A 20,855-nucleotide genomic window follows, 5' to 3' on the forward strand; every position below is an offset into this window, starting at 1 on the left:
TGGTTTTCATTTTAATTTTACCAGTGAAATTACCGACCCTCTAGTATATGATTTAGCTGCAGCAGAGATTTATGCAACATTTGGCACCCCATGCATTAGTAAACCTTACAGTATCTTTCAGGGCCATGTGTTTTTTTTTTTTCAGATTACAGATTAATGGGAAACCAGTTTTTTTCCAGTGAAAAGCAGTCCACTGATTTTTCTCCCAATATTGGCTATTAATCAGGACCAGATCTGAGAGAGTGGCACTGGCAAAGTTCCTTCCCTCTCCAATGCTTCCAGACTGGTTTCTGGTTTTTGTTTGTTTTGCTCCAGGAGAGGGCTAGACTCTCTCCTCAGGAAACTTGGACTTCTACAAAGACTCACTCATCTTTCCCATTCAGTCCTGTCCAGGCTTTATCCCAGGGAGGTGGAAGGGACTGGGGCCAGCTCATGCACTCCTGCTGGGTCCACAGCCATATGAGGTCGGTCTGACTCTTACTCAGTTCACAGGTGGGTGAGACTCCCCCTCCACAGCTTTGGCCTTTGGTGCTGGATCCCAAGCTCCCACAGAAGCACTTCTGTTCACAGACAGATGTTGAATTTTAGTTGTTAAAAGGGCCTGCAAAAAGAGGGATGTCTTATGCTTCCACGATGCTAATGTCCTATGGTGATACATTTGAAAGTGCTTTGAAAATTTAAATATTAGGCATTATTACTGTCTCATAATGATTGCCAATGATTCACCCCCAGTTTGAGCATGTGCATTTGTAACATTTCTGTCCTTCCCATTTTCCCTATCTCTCCTTTTCAATTATTTTAGCAATTTAAGTTGTCATAAATTACTTAATAACTGTAATACTGTTTAGTGATAATCATCAGAGTTTAGTTTAGATCATCCAACATAGATGGAAGTAAATACTGCCACCTTCCTGTCTTCGAGCCCTTGTACTTTGGGGGGGGAAGAAAAGGAAAAAAAATTAAGAACACAGTAAAATTAGTAATAAATACCACAGTAATAGAGGCAACAGGGCAAAGCCCAAGGAGAGATGGATGACCCAAATGGGGAGTGCTGGCCATAGTTCACTTGCATGTGTCTGGTAGTCTGGGTAGCCCATGATTGGTGACAATTTATTGCAGACTTCGTCACTTTAATGAGTATTTGATACAGGAATGAAGAATATAGACTCTTTTTTCAGATGACCAATTCTTTAGATGATATGTATGAAACAGTACATTTAAACTTCATAGGTTAGAGTCTTTATGGATTCTTTCTTAATTGAAATTGGGAGACATATCTATTTTAGGTAAAATAATACCATTGCTAGCCAGTGTATGACTTACTATGATTGTGAATTTATAAGAATTTAAGCTATGTCATCTGGTTTTTTTCTATATAATTGAATTCAGATAATGATATGATAACACATTTTTTCCAGATTATAAAAAAAAAATCTGGGAACAGGAAAAAAGTTGAGAAATAAAGAAAACACAAATATATAATAATATCCAACCAGTCCATCTCCTACTGAGTAATTCACTGTTAGTGTTTTGGCAAATACATTTACAGGAAGGAAAATTTTTAAACGACTTCCTCTCCTGATTTCTCTTTCTGAAGACCCAGACTCTCTTTCTAAAGATAAGAATTAGGGTCTGGACAAGCCATAGTAACGTGGGTTCTAAATGGAGCTCATGCAGTTTAACCTTTATCTGCTTCCTCCCCAGAGTGGAAGATGAAGGAATGATAAAGAAAGCCCACACCAAGTATTTTATTCATCTGGTATATTTCCATGTAGAAATAATGAATATAAGACTAATTAGTGGTAAGATGGCTTACAATTCATTTATTCAACATGTAAAATACTAACTTACAAAATTTAGACTTTGCTACTAAAAGACATTACACATTACACATTTTCAGGGGAATATTCTAAAACTATTGAATCATTAATATAGGCAGAGTATAAATCTGCATTCCAGAAACTGGCATGCACAAATTTCTTAGTCCTTATATTTTTTCATCTATAGAATTAATATGATGCAAGAATATACTTTAATTCTAGTTTTAAAGGTATTCAATTGAAGGGTGATTTTATTTAAAGCTTTTTAATCAACTGGATAGAACTTTTAAGTGCCCAGTGAAAAAGATGCCAGATGCAAGAATACCAAAGAACAGTTTTCCTTGGTGTATTAAATTGAGATAAGGGGATCTTCTCAGGATCAATCAGAACCTGGCTTTTCTCTGCCTCACTACCATAATACTATGGGTGATGATATTATCCCATCCCCCATTATAGGTTAATCTAATAATCAAAGCTCTGACCTCACCTACAACACTTTTACAATTATGTATCAGGAGGAAAGAATGCTTAAATATTACATGTCCTTCTGCTACTCCTCCGTAATGCATGTTTCATGTTTTCTTGCCACACAGAGTTATCAAGCCAATAATAGGAATAGTGAAATCCATTTTGGCCCCTGAAACAAAATCTGATTTTAGTTTATCAATAATTCACTGAAAGAGGAGGAAAAGCAACATCTCTCAAAAAACTGACATGGAGGTTAAGTTGATACACAGGAAGGTTTTGAAAACCTTGTTCCATCTCAACCTTCCTCATACCCTTATCTTAACACATACACAATGAATGCATATCTGCTTCTGAAACGTGGTGGCTTTCAGTTAGGGTATAAGAAAAAAGAATGTGAACATATAAAGCATTACCTCTTATGACATATTCCACCCAATATATTTTCCAGCTGTACCTGAATCTGTGGACAGATGTTTCTTAGCAATAACTTTTAGCTACCTACAGTGTTCTCATGCAGTTCTCATTTATGTTTACAGCGTTTCCTTGCTTTAGATACAAATGTCTTTAAGTATTTGTTGAATGCTTTTCTTTTGGCTACTTTGAAACGATTTTTATCAAGCTAGTGGATATTCTGTCAGGCTGTGACAGACCCCCAGACATTCTCAGCTTGATTCTGTCTAGCAGGATACATCTAGTCTTACTCAAATCATATTCTTTTCTTCTCTCCAAGCCCTCATCCTATCCCGCACTCACTTTCTTTTCATTTTTCATTTTTATCTGGGCTCAGGGACATTAAATATTGAAAAGCAGAGATGAGCTTTAAAAATTAGAAGGGAAGAAATAAAATGGCAAAATATTGGAGAAAAATCACTTTTTATTGGCTTGTTTTATATTTATATACTTGTTTTATAGTAACTTATCTTGTTCACTCTTCCCTGTACCTAAAATAGAGAAAACTATCCCCAAAGTATCTGAAATGAATACTACATATCTTAATCTTTATGCAGTATTTACAAGAATAAACATGCTCCCCTAAAATGATACAGATATGTACTTGAAAGACTGGAAAATAGAGTGATAATGAGGTCACTACTGCAAACTGGGGTCTGATTATCTCACCAGTTCAAAGTCCCTGAAATTATTTCCCCCCGCCAAAAAAAGGGAAGCTTTTTTTGGGGAGCTCAGTTGTGTAAGTCTACTGTCAAATTCATTTTCCTTTAAAGGCACATATAACCTTCTGTCCAACCAATTTAGAAGGTATGCAGAAAAGAGTTAACAAGCAGGCCTGAGCATGCTATCTTTAGAAAGGACTGCTTGCAAAGTCTGCCCTTGGTTAGAGTGTGGGAACTTAAGTCTAAAACAGTTCCCTATATTGATATAAAGTGTCCATAAATGACAAGAGTGGCGTATTATACATAATCTGTACAAACAACATTGTTCCTGCTGCACACCTACTTTCCAGCAGGGAGTATGAAATTTTGATACCCCTAGGAGGAAGGTACCATGTGACCATTCTCCAATTAAAAACCCAGGGCACTGAGTTTCTAATGAGCTTCCCTGGTGGACAACACTTCACACATGTTGTCAAACTCATTGCTGGAGGGATTAACTCACTGTGTGACTTCACTGAGAGAGACTCTTAGAAGCTGGTTTCCTGCAGATTTTACCTTATGTGCCTTATTATTTGCTGATTTTGCTTTGTATCCTTTTTGTTTTGTTTTGTTTTGTTTCTCTTTATGTCGGCTCCAAAAAATCTTTTCAACTTTTTTTTTTATTATTCATTTTTTATTTTATGTTAATCACCATACATTACATCATTAGTTTTTGATGTAGTGTTCCATGATTCATTGTTTGTGTATAACACCCAGTGCTCCATTCAATACATGCCCTCTTTAATACCCATCACCAGGCTAACCCATCCCCCCACCCCCCTCCCCTCTAGAACCCTCAGTTTGTTTCTCAGAGTCCATAGTCTCTCATGGTTTGTCTCCCCCTCCAATTCCCCCCCTTCATTTTTCCCTTCCTACTATCTTCTTTTTTTTTTTTAACATATAATGTATTATTTGTTTCAGAGGTACAGGTCTGTGATTCAACAGTCTTACACAATTCACTGCGCCCACCATAGCACATACCCTCCCCAATGTCTATCACCCAGCCACCCCATCACTCCAGCAATCCTCAGTTTGTTTCCTGAGATTAAGAATTCCTGATATCAGTGAGATCATATGATACATGTCTTTTCTCTGATTGACTTATTTCACTCAGCATAATACCCTCCAGTTCCATCCACGTCATTGCAAATGGCAGGATTTCATTCCTTTTGATGGCTGCATAATATTCCATTGTATTTATATACCACATCTTCTTTATCCATTCATCTGTTGATGGACATCTTGGCTCTTTCCATAGTTTGGCTACTGTGGACATTGCTGCTATAAACATTGGGGTGCACGTACCCCTTCAGATCACTACATTTGTATCTTTGGGCTAAATACCCAGTAGTGCAATTGCTGGATCGTATGGTAGCTCTATTTTCAACTTTTTGAGGAACCTCCATACTGTTTTCCAGAGTGGCTCCACCAGCTTGCATTCCCACCAACAGTGTAGGAGGGTTCCCCTTTCTCTGCATCCCCGCCAACATCTGTCGTTTTCTGACTTGTTAATTTTAGCCACTCTGACTGGTGTGAGGTGGTATCTCTTTGAGGTTTTGATTTGGATTTCCCTGATGCCGAGTGATGTTGAGCACTTTTTCATGTGTCTGTTGGCCATTTGGATGTCTTCTTTAGAAAAATGTCTGTTCATGTCTTCCGCTCATTTCTTGATTGGCTTATTTGTTCTTTGGGTGTTGAGTTTGATAAGGTCTTTATAGATTTTGGATACTAGCCCTTTATCTGATATGTCATGCCCAGGTTTGGTGATTTACTGGAAGGATTCTTGCTATAATATTAGCTGTGAATACACTATATACTAAGTCCTCTGAATCCTTCCAGTAAATCATCAAACCTGGGCATGTTCTTGAGGACCTATGACACACAAGGGTGACTGAAATGTCTAGGTGAAGATATATAGATTCTAAATAAAAATATTTATTGAATACATTCTATGTGAATGGAATTATGTAAAGTGAAACCAAGGCAAGTGTGAACTTATTTTAAGAAATTCATAGTGTAGTGGCTATCCATGCATATATAAAAAGAATATTCAATTAACTGACTCAAAGCAGAATAAGGAATCTATAAGAAGCTTATTTCAAAGACAGTTTTGAAGATGTAGACACATCATCTTGTTTAAATTGCCAGGAAAGCTAAAAACCTATAACTTAGCCTTAAAGGAACAAGTAGGTTTTGACAGGTTATGATACCTGGAGACAGGAGAAAGGGAGTTTTAAAAGGTCTCACTTAGAGTTTCCCTTGAAACTTTGCAAATGGATAGGAGGTGTAATAAAGTGAAATATAGAGCATATTGAGGACATAAAAAAATAATACTAATTGTTACTTATGAAACAAAGTGGAAATTTCAAATCTTCTTGGTTAAAATCCTAATAATTTGAATACTTTATTTATAACTCTGTTCCATGCAAAATTAATGGATTATTATAGAAGGACCATCAAAATCCCCTAGCATTTTAAAAGTGTTCTTTTTAAACTCAGGTACAGAACTTATGTTCTACCAGCTTCTAATTATGCTTTTTCTTTTCTACCTCTCCTTTGTTCAGGTCCATCATGAGTGAGAGATGGGACTCAAACTCTTCAGAAAACTGGCATGAGATTTGGAGTGTCAATGACACAAAGTATCACCTATACTCAGATATCAATATCACCTATGTGAACTACTATCTTCACCAGCCTCAAGTGGCAGCAATCTTCATTATTTCCTACTTTCTGATCTTCTTCCTGTGCATGGTGGGAAATACAGTGGTTTGCTTTACTGTAATGAGGAACAAACATATGCATACAGTCACTAATCTCTTTATCTTGAACCTGGCAATAAGTGATTTACTGGTTGGCATATTTTGTATGCCTATCACGCTGCTGGACAATATCATAGCAGGTACGTTGACTTGTGTACAGTGCAAGATGATAGCAGGAAACCTCTGTCCCCTATCCCTGCACCTATGGCAGGGCCATCCATTCATTTGCAAATATTTATGGAGTTCCAAGAATTGCTCCAGGTACCTGCCCTCATAGAGTCTACATTCTAGAGGAGGAGAAAGAAAATGAGCAAATAGATATAACATAAGTAGTCAGAGGTTAATAAGAATTAGGGATAAAAAATAAAGCAGGTGACAGAGATGAAGAGTAGAAACTCATTTTTAGAGTATTCACTGAAGGTCATCAGAAAATGAGATCTAACATTTCTTACTAAAGACTTTGAATTTGCTTGATATAGTTCGGGGCACCTATAATGTGGTAGAAATATTATTGGTAATAGCATGTACTGTAAAGTTCAAGGAAGTGTTAAGTCTGGTTTCAACTGATCCAATGTCTTCAATTTAACAGGCAGATATTGAGGCCCTCTTGTGGTTAGCTAGGAAGATTTCCAATAGTTTTTGAGGGAAGAGGGAGCAGCAGTCCCAGTGATTTCTCAAAAAGTGGTAGTTCATCAGTGATAATGTACATATGAAACACAAATAACTTCACATTGTAGTGGTGGTTAGAGTACTACCCTAGAGTACTTCTGCCTGTATGACTACTTCTCTAGTACTACATTATATACCCTGGAAGTGCAGGGGCACTGTATCTCCAGCTCCCAGAGCCATTTTGGTGCATAGTACCTGCTTAACAAGTATTTGTTGTATTAATTAATGAACAGTATTCAAGATATTCATATTCCAAATCTGTATAAGAAAAAAAAATGATGGAAGGTGGGTGGGGGGATGGGGTAACTGGGTGATGGGCATTCAGGAGGGCACTTGAAGGAAGGAGCACTGGGTGTTGTATGCAACTGATGAATCACTGAATTCTACCTCTGAAGATAATAATACAGTATATGTTAATTAAATTGAATTGAATTTAAAAAAATTTTAAATGATACCATAGTTGCATATCAAAAATATTTAGAGCAGCCATGAGCCCTATTGTAGTTCTTAGCCTTTCATAGCATTATCAAGTTTACTGAAGAATAAGAGGTTTCTCTTTAGAGTTGACTTCTGTTTCCTTCCTTTCTCTGGAGTGGGAGCCAGGGAGAGTTTAAGAGTGCCTCTTTTAGCATCTGTACTCATAGATTCTGCATTTTTGTGAGGTCTAGCATTAAAATATTTATCAAGAATGCACATTTTAAAAACAAAGAATGTACATTTTTAAGATACTGTGCTAGGCAAAAAGAATGAAAGAATTGATTTAAATTATTGTTATTGCTCTCAAGAAACTTATTTTGCCAGTAAGAAATGCTCTCAGTATCTCCCTCCTGTAAGTATTTATAATGAAATTATTATCTCAACTTTTCCATACACATTATTACCCTTCCTTACCCCTGATTCCCATTCGCGGGAGGCAGCCACATTCAGCATGTTGCCTTTATTTTCCGTAGTTACTCTCCTATTTCTAAGCAACCTGTTTCCATTATTATGTATTATCTTCACACTGTGGGAGATGTACTTTAGTTGTCTTAATCCTCTCCTACCACAAAAGGTAGTGTCCCTCACCAGACTCCACTGAAATGACATAGAGCAAAATAACATAAATCCATAGAAACTGTCAGATACTGCCGAGTGTGAAGCTGGGAAAGCAGGATTGGCTGGAATCATGTACAAATGCAATCAGATGCATTTATATAGACATACAAATACACATTCACACTCTTTCCCAATGTAATTATAATTTTTTGTTAAGTCAGTACGCAGAGAATACATTCCTGTTGTTTCAGGTAGCTTAGCCCTGCTGAGGCATGTTGAGTGCTAGGACATCAATTTCTTTCTTATAAAATGTTTTCTTGGATTTAATAAGGGCATCATGTTTTGATTTACTTAGTTTGGGGTATGTACGTATAAGTAATATATTCTCAAATTCTCTTCCAAGAGTGTTAATTTCTTGTAAATACCTTCAAACATATCAGGCAACATGTGAATTGCATCTTTTTTCTAGAGATCCCCCCACCCCCACCCCGTGCTCTCTACCCTTCGGTCCCTATTCAGACATCTTGCTCCTCAGGCATGGAGCTCAGCAGCTACTGCTCTGGGATGTCCCTTCACTGAGAACCTAACAATTCTCTTCACCTCTCTTAGTGCTCAATCCCCTGTTTTCTGGAGCCATGTCTTCTTTCTTGGTTTATTTGTCTATCACTTTCCTGAGAAAGTGTGCATTAAGATTTTAAAAAAAAAATTGAGATCTGGTTTGTCTGTAATTATCGTTATTCTGCCCTCATATTTGATTATAGTTATCTGTATAAAGTATTCAAGGCTGGACATTTTAACAGAGATGTCTCTATTGTTACTGCTGAGAAACCTGATATTACTGCTAAAAAATCTAAATGACTTTACACTCTTGATTCTTTTATCCTGATTTGCATTTTGTTTTTTCTCCTGAAAACTCCTAGAACTTCTCTTTAGCTTTAGTGTTCTGAATTTCAGGCAATTATGCCTTGGAAAAATCTTGTTATTTTTCATTTATTGTGTTGGAGACAAACCAGGTCCTTTCAATCAAAATAGAATGCTTCTTAATCCTGGGGAATTTTCTTGTATAATTCTCTTACATTTTACTTTTTTCAATTCCTAATAGATAGTGGAGGTTCTGGCTTGCCGTTTTTTTAAATCTTTTTCATTTTCTGTTCCTTATTCCATTTTCAAAGATTTTCTCAATTTTCTCTTCTAGACATATTGAGTTCTACATTTGTCATATTTTAAATTCTTTGAGCTATTTTTATTTTCTGCATGTTTCTTATACTGTCATGCACATTTCATGGATAAAATTTGTTGTATCTGAGGTTTATTTTTTTGTTTTTATTTTAATTCCAGTTAAGTGTTATATTACTTTCAGGTGTACAATATAGTGATTCAAAAATTACACACATATTCTGGTGCTCATCATGCCAAGTGCATTCCTCAATCCCCATCGCTTACTTAACTCATCCCCCCACCCACCTCCCCTCTGATGACCATCAGTTTGTTCTCTATAGTTAAGACCCTGTTGCTTGGTTTGTCTTTCTCCCTATGCTAGTTTGTTTTGTTTCTTAAATTCCGCATAGGAGTGAAATCATATGGTATTTGTCTTTTTCTGACAGGCTTACTTCGCTTAGCATGATACTCTCTAGGTCCACCCATGTAGTTGCAAATGGCAAGATTTCATTTTTTTTTTTGTGGCTGAATAATATTCCATTGCATGCAATGGCTATTGTGTATATATATATATACACACATACAAACACCACTTTGCATGTACACACACACATATACACACATGTGTATATATATATATACACACACACCACATTGCATGTATATACACATTGCATATATATATATATACACCACATTGCATATACATACATATACATACCACATTGCATATACATATCATTGCATATATATATATATATATATACACACACACACCACATCTTCTTTATATCTATCTATATACCACATCTTGTTTATCCATTCATCAATCAATGGACACCTGGGCTGTTTCCCTGATGGTAAGTGTTGATGAGCATCTTTTCATGTGCCTATTGGCCTCCTGTATGTTGTCATTGGAGAAATGTCTGTTCATGTCTTCTGCCCATTTTTTAATGGGGTTATTTGGTTTGGGGGTGTTGAGCTGTTTATCTTCTCCCATCACATAGTTTGCCTTTTAGTTTTGTTGATTGTTTCCTTCACTGTGCCAAAGCTTTCTATTTTGATAAAGTCCCAATAGTTTATTTTTGTGTTTTCTTTGCCTCAGGAGACATAGCTAGAAAAAAAGTTGCTATGATGTCAGAGAAGTTACTGCCTGTGTTCTCTTCTAGGATTTTTATGGTTTCAAGTCTTTAATACATTTTAAGTTTATTTTTGTGTATGGTATAAGAAAGTGGCCCAGTTTTCCCAACACTATTTGTTGAAGAGACTGTCTTTTTCCCATTGGATATTCTTTCCTGCTTTGCTGAAGATTAACTGGCTATATAATTGTGGGTTTATTTTTGGGTTTTCTATTTTGTTTCATTGATCTATGTGTCTAATTTTCTGCCAGTACAATACTGCTTTGATTACTACAGCTTTGTAATATAACTTGAAGTCCAGAATTGTGATGCCTCCAGCTTTGCTTTTCTTTTTCAAGATTGCTTTGGTTATTTGGGGTTTTTTGTGGTTCCATATAAATTTTAGGATTGTTTGTTCTAGTTCTGTGAAAAATGCTGGTTGTATTTTGATAGGCATTGGAAGTATAAACATTTTAACAATATTTGTTTTTCCAATCCATGAGCATGAAATGTCTTTCCATTTCTTTGTGTCGTCTTCAATTTCTTTCATCAGTGTTTTATGGTTTTCAGAGTATAGGTCTTTCACCTCTTTGGTTAGGTTTCTTCCTAGGTATCTTATTATTTGTGGTGCAATTTTAAATGGGATTGTTTTCTTAATTTCTCTTTCTGCTGCTTCATTACTAGTATATAGAAATGCAACAGATTTCTGTACATTGATTTTGTATCCTTTACTGAATTCGTGTATCAGTTCTAGCAGTTTTTTGGCACAGTCTTTCAGATTTTCAGTATAGAGTATCAGGTCATCTGCAAATAGTGAAAGTTTTACTTTTTCCTTACTGATTTGGATGGCTTTTACTTCTTTTTCTTGTCTGATTGCTGTGCTTAGGACTTATGGTACTATGTTGAAAAAAAGTGGTGAGAGTGGACATCCTTCTCTTATTCCTGATCTTAGGAGAAGAGCTCTCAGTTTTTCCTCATTAAGGATGATGTTAGCTGTGAGCTTTCCATATATGGCCTTTATTATGTTGAGGTATGTTCCCTCTAAACCTACTTTCCTGAAGGGTTTTTATCATGAATGGATGTTGAATCTTGTCAAATGCTTTTTCTGCCATTATTGAAATGATCATATGGTTTTTACCCTTTCTCTTACTGATGTGATATATCATGTTGATTGATTTGTGAATATTGAACCACCCTTGCAACCCAGGAATAAATCCCACTTGGTTGTGGTGAATAATTTTTTTTAATGTATTGTAGGATTCAGTTTGCTAGTATTTTGTTGACGATTTTTGCATCTGTGTTTATCAGAGATACTGGCTTATAGTTCCCATTTTAATGGTGTCTTTATTGGGTTTTGGTATTAGGGTAATGCTGGCCCCATACAATGAATTTGGAAATTTTCCTTCCTTTTCTATTTTTTTTAATGGTTTGAGGAGAATAGGTATTAACTCTTCTTTAAATGTTTGGTAGAATTCATCTTGAAGCCATCTGGTCCTGGACTTTTGTCAGGAGTTTGTGATTACTGATTCAATTTCTTTGTTGTGTAATTGGTCTGTTCAAATTTTCTATTTCTCCCTGTTTCAGTTTTGGTAGGTTTTATGTTTCTAGGAATTTATCCATTTCTTCTAGGTTGTATATTCTCATAACTGTTTTGTATTTCTGTGGTGTTGGTTGGTTTTTTTTTTTTCTCATTTGTAATTTTGTGTCCTTTCTCCTTGATACATCTGGCTATTTTCATCTACTTGATTTATATTGGTTTTCTGTTAGGTTTCTTTTTTCCTATTTGTTATAGTCACTTCTATATTTGAGGTTTCCCTTATGTCAACTGCTACTTAGCTGCTTGTGTTTCAAAGTGAGACACAGTGTGGCTGTCTTGGACCTCTGCGTGCCTTAGGTTTGAGGTTCGGCCCACTCTCAGCTTCTTTAGTTTGGGCCATTCATTGGGAAATCCATGACTGTCAAAATCTGCACATTAGTGTTCTTGGAAGGATCACATTCCCCAGAAGGAAATTCTCTGATCTATTGCCAGAGGAATCATAATACCGGCTGCTGCATTCCAGAGCTCAGTGGGTCCCTGGGCAACAGAATTGAGTGCAGAGCATATATTTTTACTTAATCCTTCTGCATCATTGTGGTACCCACTCCACCTGTACCTGGTGAGTCAGAGTCTAGAGCCCCTTTGCTTCCACCTCCTCAGAGAGTAACTTCCATCCTTCTGCTGGCCAGGGGAAAAGTAAGTGGCATCTGGTTACATTTATTCATAATTCAGCCCATTGTGTTATTTTCCCAGCTTCACATTCTTTCTAGTTGAGTTTTCTTTTCCCTAGTGCTTTCATTTTAGTGGAATTTAGTGAGGGAGGTGAGATAAATCATATGCTTATTTTTTTTTTTTTTTTGACCAAAGGCTATTCACACTCCTTTTTGCTTTTTTTAATAATATTGTAACAGCCAAATAATTTTAGGATGGGGAAAACATGCTCTCTCTTGGTTTCTATTCAGTAGAGTCACTCAAGCATCTATTTTAAGATGGTCTGGATAGATGACAAAATATTTTCTTTTAGATATGCTTGGATTATTTAGATTTGGGGGGAATATTTTAAATTAGGTAAAAATAGGGGCACCTGAGTGGCTCAGTTGGTTAAGCGTCTGCCTTTGGCTCAGGTCATGATCCCAGGGTCCTAGGATCGAGCCCCACATTGGGCTTCCTGCTCAGTGGGGAGCCTGCTTCTCACTCTCCCTCTGTCTGCCACTCTCTCTGTCAAATAAATAAATAAATAAAATCTAAAAAAAATAGGTAAAAATAAATAATTGCATGATCTTTTTAAAAAAAAAATGAATGTTGCCTATTCCTCAGATTTTTAAATTTTATCTTTTAGGAAACTAGAATAGTTGCTTACTTTCCTGTAATAGCAGATGGGTGGTTATTTCCTTTATAAACAAACATTTCAGTAAATGAGGTTTGATAAGTAAGAAAGTAATTCAAATAGACTACTTTTGTAAGTGCTCTTGCTTCTCAAAGTATGTTTTAGGCTGCTATAACAAAATACCATAGACTAGGTGGCTTAAACAAGAGACATTTATTTTCTATTTCAGAGGCTAGAAGTCGGAGATCAGGGTGATACATGGTCAGGTGGTTGGTGAGGGTCCTTTTTTTGGTTTGTAGACAGCCACCTTCTTGCTGTGTGCTCGCATGGACTTTCCTCAGTGCATGTGCATGGAAAGGAAAGCTCTCTTCTTCTAATGGCACTATCTAAATATATTTATTTTCCAGAGGCCCCTCCTCCAAATACACTAAGGCTTAAGGCTTCAATATATGCATTTGAATGGGGAGGGGGTACAAACATTCACTCTATATTATATATGAATAAGTATTTATTCTACATGTACCTCCTGTTCCTCATAATTTATGGGGTATATTTCCAAATTATAAAACCAATATTCTGCCTGTCTTATTCATTTAAAGGGCTTTATTGCATAAGGGTTAATGGTTTAGGCACTGGAACCATACAGCTGGGGGTTGAAATCCTAAATATGCTAACTAACGGTGGCAAGGTATGTGATATTTGTGTATTTATTACCTATCCTATATCATGAGGAGGAGAATAAAGCCTTCGAAAGCCTGTTTGGGGAATTAGATAAGTTAATAGATACAAAGCACTTAGTACAGTGCCTAGAAGTTATAACTGACTGACACTAGTAGTAGTATATTAAAAAGTTATAATTAAGTTCTGACATTATTAGTAGTATACTAAAAACAGAGCTCTGGAGATATTAATGAAAATAATGGAAAACAATGTTCCCTGGACATCATTTAGGAAATAGTTGCATCAGTTTTGATTTCATGCTTTTCTGTTCATATTTTTGGTGAAATTAAAAAAAATATATATGATCTATTCAAAGACTGTTTCATATCCCTTTCAGGGTGGCCCTTTGGAAGCACAATGTGCAAGATCAGTGGATTCATCCAGGGAATATCAGTTGCGGCTTCAGTCTTTACTTTAGTTGCGATAGCTGTGGATAGGTAAGTCAGCACCAAAATCTCAATCTAGTGAAAAATGTATAACCTACTAAATTTGGTTATACCTGCCCAAAATTATAATATCTACTCTTTAAAGAGCATGGCATATATCTGCTAAAGGTTCAGTAATAAAATAAAACTATTAAAATTTCCATTTTTTAAATTAAATAATTAGGGATGACATGTGTCTTAGTTTGGGCTGCTGTCACAAGATGCCATAGAGTATGTGTCTGAAACAACAGAAATTTATTTCTCACAGTTCTGGAGGCTGGGCAGTCCAAGGTCAGGATGCCAGGAGCTTCTGTGTCTGGTGAGAGACCTTTTCCTGGTTTGCAAAAGGCCATCTTCTCTGTGGAACCAGGAGCTCTAGTCTCCTCTTTTTACACTAATCCCATCATGGGGACACCACCCTCTTGATCTCATCTGAACCGAATTACCTCCATCTACCATTTGAAACCCTAACCCTGATTCGAGGTATGAATTTTGGGGGGACACAAACAAAGTCCATAACATCATAGTTATACTGTTTTTCACTAGAACCTTCAATTTTCTAATGGTGGAAAATGTGGTGAAATAAATCTGAAATTTTATCCAGATTTTAAGAGAAAATGTACTAATACATTCATTTACACATATTGTTGAGGTGTGCCTGTCCTGGGCTGTATATCATCTAAAACATATCAGACAGGGGCACCTGGGTGATTCAGATGTTAGGTGTCTGCCTTCAGCTCAGGTCACAATCTCCAGGTCCTAGGATTGAGCCCCAGGTCAGGCTCTCTGTTCAGCAGGGAGTCTGCCTCTCCCCCTGCTTGTGCTCTGTTTCTCAAATGAATAAATAAAATCTTAAAACAAATTAGACAAAGTGCTGCCTAAAGAAGCCCACACTCTGGTAGAGGTAGACAGACACATTAACAAATACTTACAAATAATACTCTCTAACATAACAACTGTACAAAGGAGAAAGTGATCAAGTTACCTTTCAGGACAGAGAGTGTTGGGTTCACATCCTGATCCCTCAAGATTTAGAAATTAACCTTGAGAAGAAACAGAGGAAAGAGCATCTCTTAAGACAGGGATATATACTCCGCATCAGGCTCCCTGCTTGGCGGGAAGCCTGCTTCTCCCTCTCCCACTCCCCCTGCTTGTGTTCCCTCTCTGGCTGTGTCTCTCTCTCTGTCAAATAAAAAAAAAAGAAAGGGATATATATATATATATATATATAGGGCACTTGAAATAGGATATTTATCAAGAAAAGTGCAGAGAGGCAGGCCAGCTAGAACATGGGAGGGTGGAATGGCGTATTAGGTGTAACCACACGTAGGTTTTCTATGGGCCTCTTCCATTTGTCCTGAAGACAGCAGGGAGCTACTGAAGTCTTTTATACGGGGGAATAATGACTAGATTTTCATTTTAGAAAAACAGAAAGGGTTTGGAGTCATGTAAGATTGGAGAAAGGAAGAAGAGTTAAACTTTTGTAACAACTAAGATGGGAGAGGATGTAAGGCAATGGCAATTAAGAGAGATTTGAGAGGGAAACTGAACAATGACCCCAAAATATGTAAAATGCTATAGAATTGTTGACATCAAAAAACAACTTGGTAGATTCTATTTTCAATATTAATCTAAGAACCTATCTTATAGATCTAGCTTTTTGGTTTCCATGTAAAGAGAATAGAATTTACAATATATGCTAACCAACAAATGCCAAAGATAGCTTTTTACATTAAAATTTGGGAGCTAATTATTTCCAAATTTTCTACATCCTGTTACTACTAAGTTTTTGCATACTAATTTATACTAGTAAATAATGCTACTACTAAATTATTTTGTTATGGATGTTTGTAATACTATTACAATTATTTATCTCTACCGTGAATAAAAAAATATCCTTTGCATTTCCTACTTGAATCTTGAGCTTATCAGGTTTACTTTCACATTGCATTTAGTATTAAATATCCCTAAATTACTCTTTCACTGTTTCTAGGATGCCTCCTAAACAGAGATTTCATTTTAAAAAGGTTAAAACAATAAGTATATTCAATGGATAACTGTATGCTGGCTAAAATCAATTAATTAGGTCAATGTATATCAAAATGCATAAATTTCAAAAGCATACAATCTCAAAGCTATAAAATGATACATATAATATGGTGCCATAATATAGAATTTAAAATGTTATAAATGCAGACTAATACTGTCAAAGCATAAAAACATCGACAGGAAGGATATACAGCAACTTTAGGATTTCTGGGGAAAATGGAATAGGATTAGGATTGAATAGAGCTACCAAAAAATTTCATCTGTATCTGTCACATTTTAGGTCTTTTAAAAAGTGATGAAACTATGGTTCCCCTACCGTGACATACCCTTTGCTCTCTGCCTTCCCATCCATGTATCATTTCTCTATAGTTTCAGTTATCTATTGCAATATAACAAGTCACCTCCCAAGACAAACCACTTAGTGGCTCATGATGCTCATGAATTTATGATGATGGAAGCTTCACTGATTGGAAACATATACCTTGTCTCTGCTCCACTTGGCATCAGAGAGGGAGTTCTAGGGCCAGGAATGCAGCCTTTCCCTTATGTTGGTGCCCAGACTGGGAAGACTTGAACAGCTAGGAGATAGAACTGGGGCTTCTCAAGCCCTACATGGGCTCCACTGCATGGCAGCTTCAAGGTAGCTGAACTTCTCCTATCAGTCCAAGCATGTGTGTCCTAAGAGAACATGCCAGTGAAAGTCATGCAGTGTCCCTTCTGCATCCTATTCATTAGAAGTGAGTCACAAAGTAAGTCCATTCAATGGACTTTGGAAGGCATGTTCAAGAATTTAGACCTGTTTTAAAACCATCGCACCTTCATCTCTCTCTGAACTACTGGCACCCAAATGCCTTTTTCAGGGTCTCTTCTACAAAAAAATCTCCCAAATCTATTTCTCTAGATTAAGTCTTTCTCCTAAATTTCATATTTATATTTCTGAATAATTTCACCTGAACATCCAACAACAACCACCTCTAAACAGACCCAGAATTGAACTTTCTTCACTACCAGTCCTCCACAAAAAAACTAAACGAAAAGCTCTTTTTCTCATTTTCCCCAGTCAGGGAATGGCAGGATCACATATCCAATCTAAGTGAAAATCTTGAGATTTATCCTTGAACCTTCCTTTTCTCTCCAACTTCTTTCTAGTCACTCTTCAAATCCCATCAGTTCTGGGTGCTCACTGGTCCTGAACAAGGCACCATCCCCCATTGCTTGAGCTAGAATACTGAGATTTTTTTTTTTTTTCCTAACTGGTTGTCATGATTAATTTTATATGTGAACTTGACTGTGTCACGGGGAGCCCAGATATTTGGTCAAACATTATTCTGGGTGTGTCTGGTGAGACTAACATTTGAATCAATAGGCTGAGTAAAAGACTGCCCTCCCTACTCTGGGTGGCCCTTATTCAATCAGCTGAAGGCCCAAATACAAACAAACAGAAAGGCTGACCTTCCTGCAAGGAAGAGAGTATTCCTCCTGCCTGACTTTTTGAGCTGAGGCATCAGTCTTTCTTTTTCTGTCTTCTGACTGGAACTACATTAGCACTTCTGGGGTTTGAGCCTGATGGCTTTTAGAGTGTAACTTATATCCATGGCTGTCCTGTTCTCAAGCCTTTGGGTATGAACTGGAACTACACCATTGGCTCTCCTGTGTCTCCATTTTGCCAACTGCAGATCTTGGGACTTCTTAACTTCCATAACCGCATGAGCCAATCCCTTAAAATAAATATCTTTCTATATATTTATACATACTGTTGGCTCTGTTCCCCTAGAGAACCCTGACTAATGCAGTGGCCAAGTCTAAACCCTAGCATGATTTTAGCATAATTATACAATATTTTCATTGACTATTTCCTGGCAGTGAGCATTTTCTTCATCTTTGTCTATTTGTTGAATAAACGAAAAAATATATGAAGTCCCAATAGTTGGTTTACAAAAAGAACAAGATACCTAGAATTGTGCCTATGAAGTTACCCATAATTTAAGGATAAGTAGATGGGGAGACTCATTAATTAGAAGACTAAAAGAAAATTTGGAGGTTAAGACAGCAGACTTTACACATGAAATAAAGGACAACAGAGCAATCAATGTTCAAGTTAATTAGTATATGAAGAGATGTCAAATTAATATGGAGTTGCTGCTGAGCCACTAAAAGCTTTGTTTTCTTATCTGCAGATCTGGAAAGTAATAATTTTCATATTTCCACTTTACAGAGTCATTACAAAAACGAAAGATTAAATAGGTGATAGTACTTTGAAAAATATAGTATTATATAGATGTATATGGTATGATTATAACTATCATAGTGAGTATGAATAATGCCAAGACTCGCAGTAGCAAAATTGCAGTTAAATGAAATCAGGGTTATGCTATGTACTGACATTGAATTTCCATGCTCATCAGAGGACATAGAACTTCTGGAAGGCATGTAATCAGAACTCGTAATGGAAACTCTCAGACTGTTATAGCTGTGAATCAAGCACCAAAACACTTAGTGGCCTGAAACAAAAATGCTTAAACATTTGTCATGATTCTATGGTTTGGCTGGGTGCCTCTGTGTCATCACTCAGGCTTCTGTTTATGTCATGCTTATGTCATGCTTGCTAATGTTCAATTGGCCAAGCACAAAGATGACATGGGAAGGGAGCACAGAAGGTCATGAAGGAGAGTTTAACAGTATGGACTCTGGAGCCAAACTACCTGCGTTAGAATTATGTGTAGTTGTGGGCAAGATTTTTTTACTTTTTCTAAGCCTATTTTGCCATCTTTTAAGTGGGGAAGTTTAAAAAGAGTCTGGAACAGAATACTAAATATTCATGTTCAATATCTGCTAGTTACCACAGTCACCTATTATTAATAGTGACTAATATAGTGTCTGATACTCAACTTATTCATATTTTGAGTTGAAATTTGTATCACTCACAAAAAATATCAATGCATGCTTCTCTATTGCTAATGGTAACTTTATGTTTTTGAGGGGAACATGAGTGGGAGAATTAAATTTAATTCACAACTTGGTCAGAAGGTATAAGGCAGTGCTCCACTGATACTTGCCTTTAACTGCAGGTTCCGGTGCATTGTCTACCCTTTTAAACCAAAGCTCACCATCAAGACAGCATTTGTCATTATTGTGATCATTTGGGTCCTGGCCATTGCCATTATGTCCCCATCTGCAATAATGTTACATGTACAAGAAGAAAAATATTACCAAGTGAGACTCAACTCCCAGAATAAAACCAGTCCAGTCTACTGGTGCCGGGAAGACTGGCCAAATCAGGAAATGAGGAAGATCTACACCACTGTGCTGTTTGCCAACATCTACCTGGTTCCCCTGTCCCTCATTGTCATCATGTATGGAAGGATTGGAATTTCACTCTTCAAGATGACAGTGCCCCACACAGACAAACGGAACCAGGAACAGTGGCACATGGTGTCCAAGAAGAAGCAGAAGGTCATTAAAATGCTCCTGATCGTGGCCCTGCTTTTTATTCTCTCCTGGCTGCCTCTGTGGACCCTGATGATGCTCTCAGACTACACTGACCTGTCTCCAAATGAACTGCGGGTCATCAACATCTACATCTACCCTTTTGCACACTGGCTGGCCTTTTGCAACAGCAGCATCAATCCCATTATTTATGGTTTCTTCAATGAGAATTTTCACCGTGCTTTCCAAGATGCTTTTCACCTCCAGCTCTGCCAAAAAAGAGCAAAACCCAAGGAAACCTACACCCTAAGAGCTAAAGACAATGTGATTATAAATACATCTCATCAGTTAGCCCAGGGACCTACTGTTCAAAATTCACATGAGGAAAATTTGCCGTGTAGGAAAAGTGTTGAAAAACCCAAACAAGAATTGACGATGGAAGAATTAGGGGAAGCTATCCACAGCAATGAGATTTTAAAAGAGCTGGTATGATGATTTTAACTATACTGTGTGTTATATATAGAAATATTCTTGCTTTAGCTTTGTACTTCAATTGTTTCTGAGACTGTTCTAAAGAAAAAATGTACTGAAAGACCTCTATGAACAGAAATGAAAAAAAAGCAGTCTTATGTTCATATTCAATCTTATGGTATATAAAATATATAGATAGATACTCACATACAAATTTGCCTGGATAAAACCATTTTCTAGGAATAATTTTCAAAGCTTGACCTTTTCCATTTTAGCCTTTTGTATATGAGTCAACCATGTGTATTATGGGTATACCAATAAACATACACACACACCCATTTTCCCCAAATGGTGATAAATGGGCAATTCTTTGCATAAGAGTACATTTTGTCAATTCCATCTTTACTTTTGGAGTTGGAATTTTAGATTGCAGAATTATTTGTGCTTTTAAAATACACTTAGCTTTCTTAGAAATAAAAACTACAATAGCAAATAGACACTATTTCTTTGTGTTTAAAGGTTGATTTTTTTCTTTTAACGAATATAGTTAAAGTTGGTGAAATCATAACATTGTTGACTTTTTAATATTTTCATAAATAGGGGCGCCTGTGTGGCTCAGTGGTTAAACATCCTACTCTTGTCAAATATTTTTTATTATTTTTAGTTTTTGATTTCGGCTCAGGTCATGATCTCCGGGTCCTGGGATCCAGCCTGTGTTGGGC

General features: G+C 36.7%; 1 protein-coding gene across 3 annotated transcripts in view; it reads left to right on the forward strand.

Annotated features, from left to right (window-relative positions):
• NPFFR2 (neuropeptide FF receptor 2) overlaps positions 1-20,618 on the forward strand; it is a 280,297-nt gene extending 259,679 nt beyond the window's left edge. For 2 of the 3 annotated variants that reach the window (XM_032400520.1, XM_032400519.1), the window contains exons 2-4: positions 6,004-6,338; positions 14,100-14,199; positions 19,305-20,618. In XM_032400520.1, coding sequence (XP_032256411.1) covers positions 6,011-6,338; positions 14,100-14,199; positions 19,305-20,154 — 1,278 coding nt within the window. In that variant the 5' untranslated portion in view covers positions 6,004-6,010 and the 3' untranslated portion in view covers positions 20,155-20,618. Of the gene's footprint in view, positions 1-1,781; positions 1,803-6,003; positions 6,339-14,099; positions 14,200-19,304 lie in introns of those variants that run through there. The other variant, XM_032400521.1, reaches the window with a different exon arrangement.
• Positions 20,619-20,855: the final 237 nt, after the last annotated feature.

Source organism: Phoca vitulina, unplaced genomic scaffold, assembly GCF_004348235.1.
Source record: "Phoca vitulina isolate PV1807 unplaced genomic scaffold, GSC_HSeal_1.0 scaffold3, whole genome shotgun sequence".
NCBI classification, from domain to species: domain Eukaryota; kingdom Metazoa; phylum Chordata; class Mammalia; order Carnivora; family Phocidae; genus Phoca; species Phoca vitulina.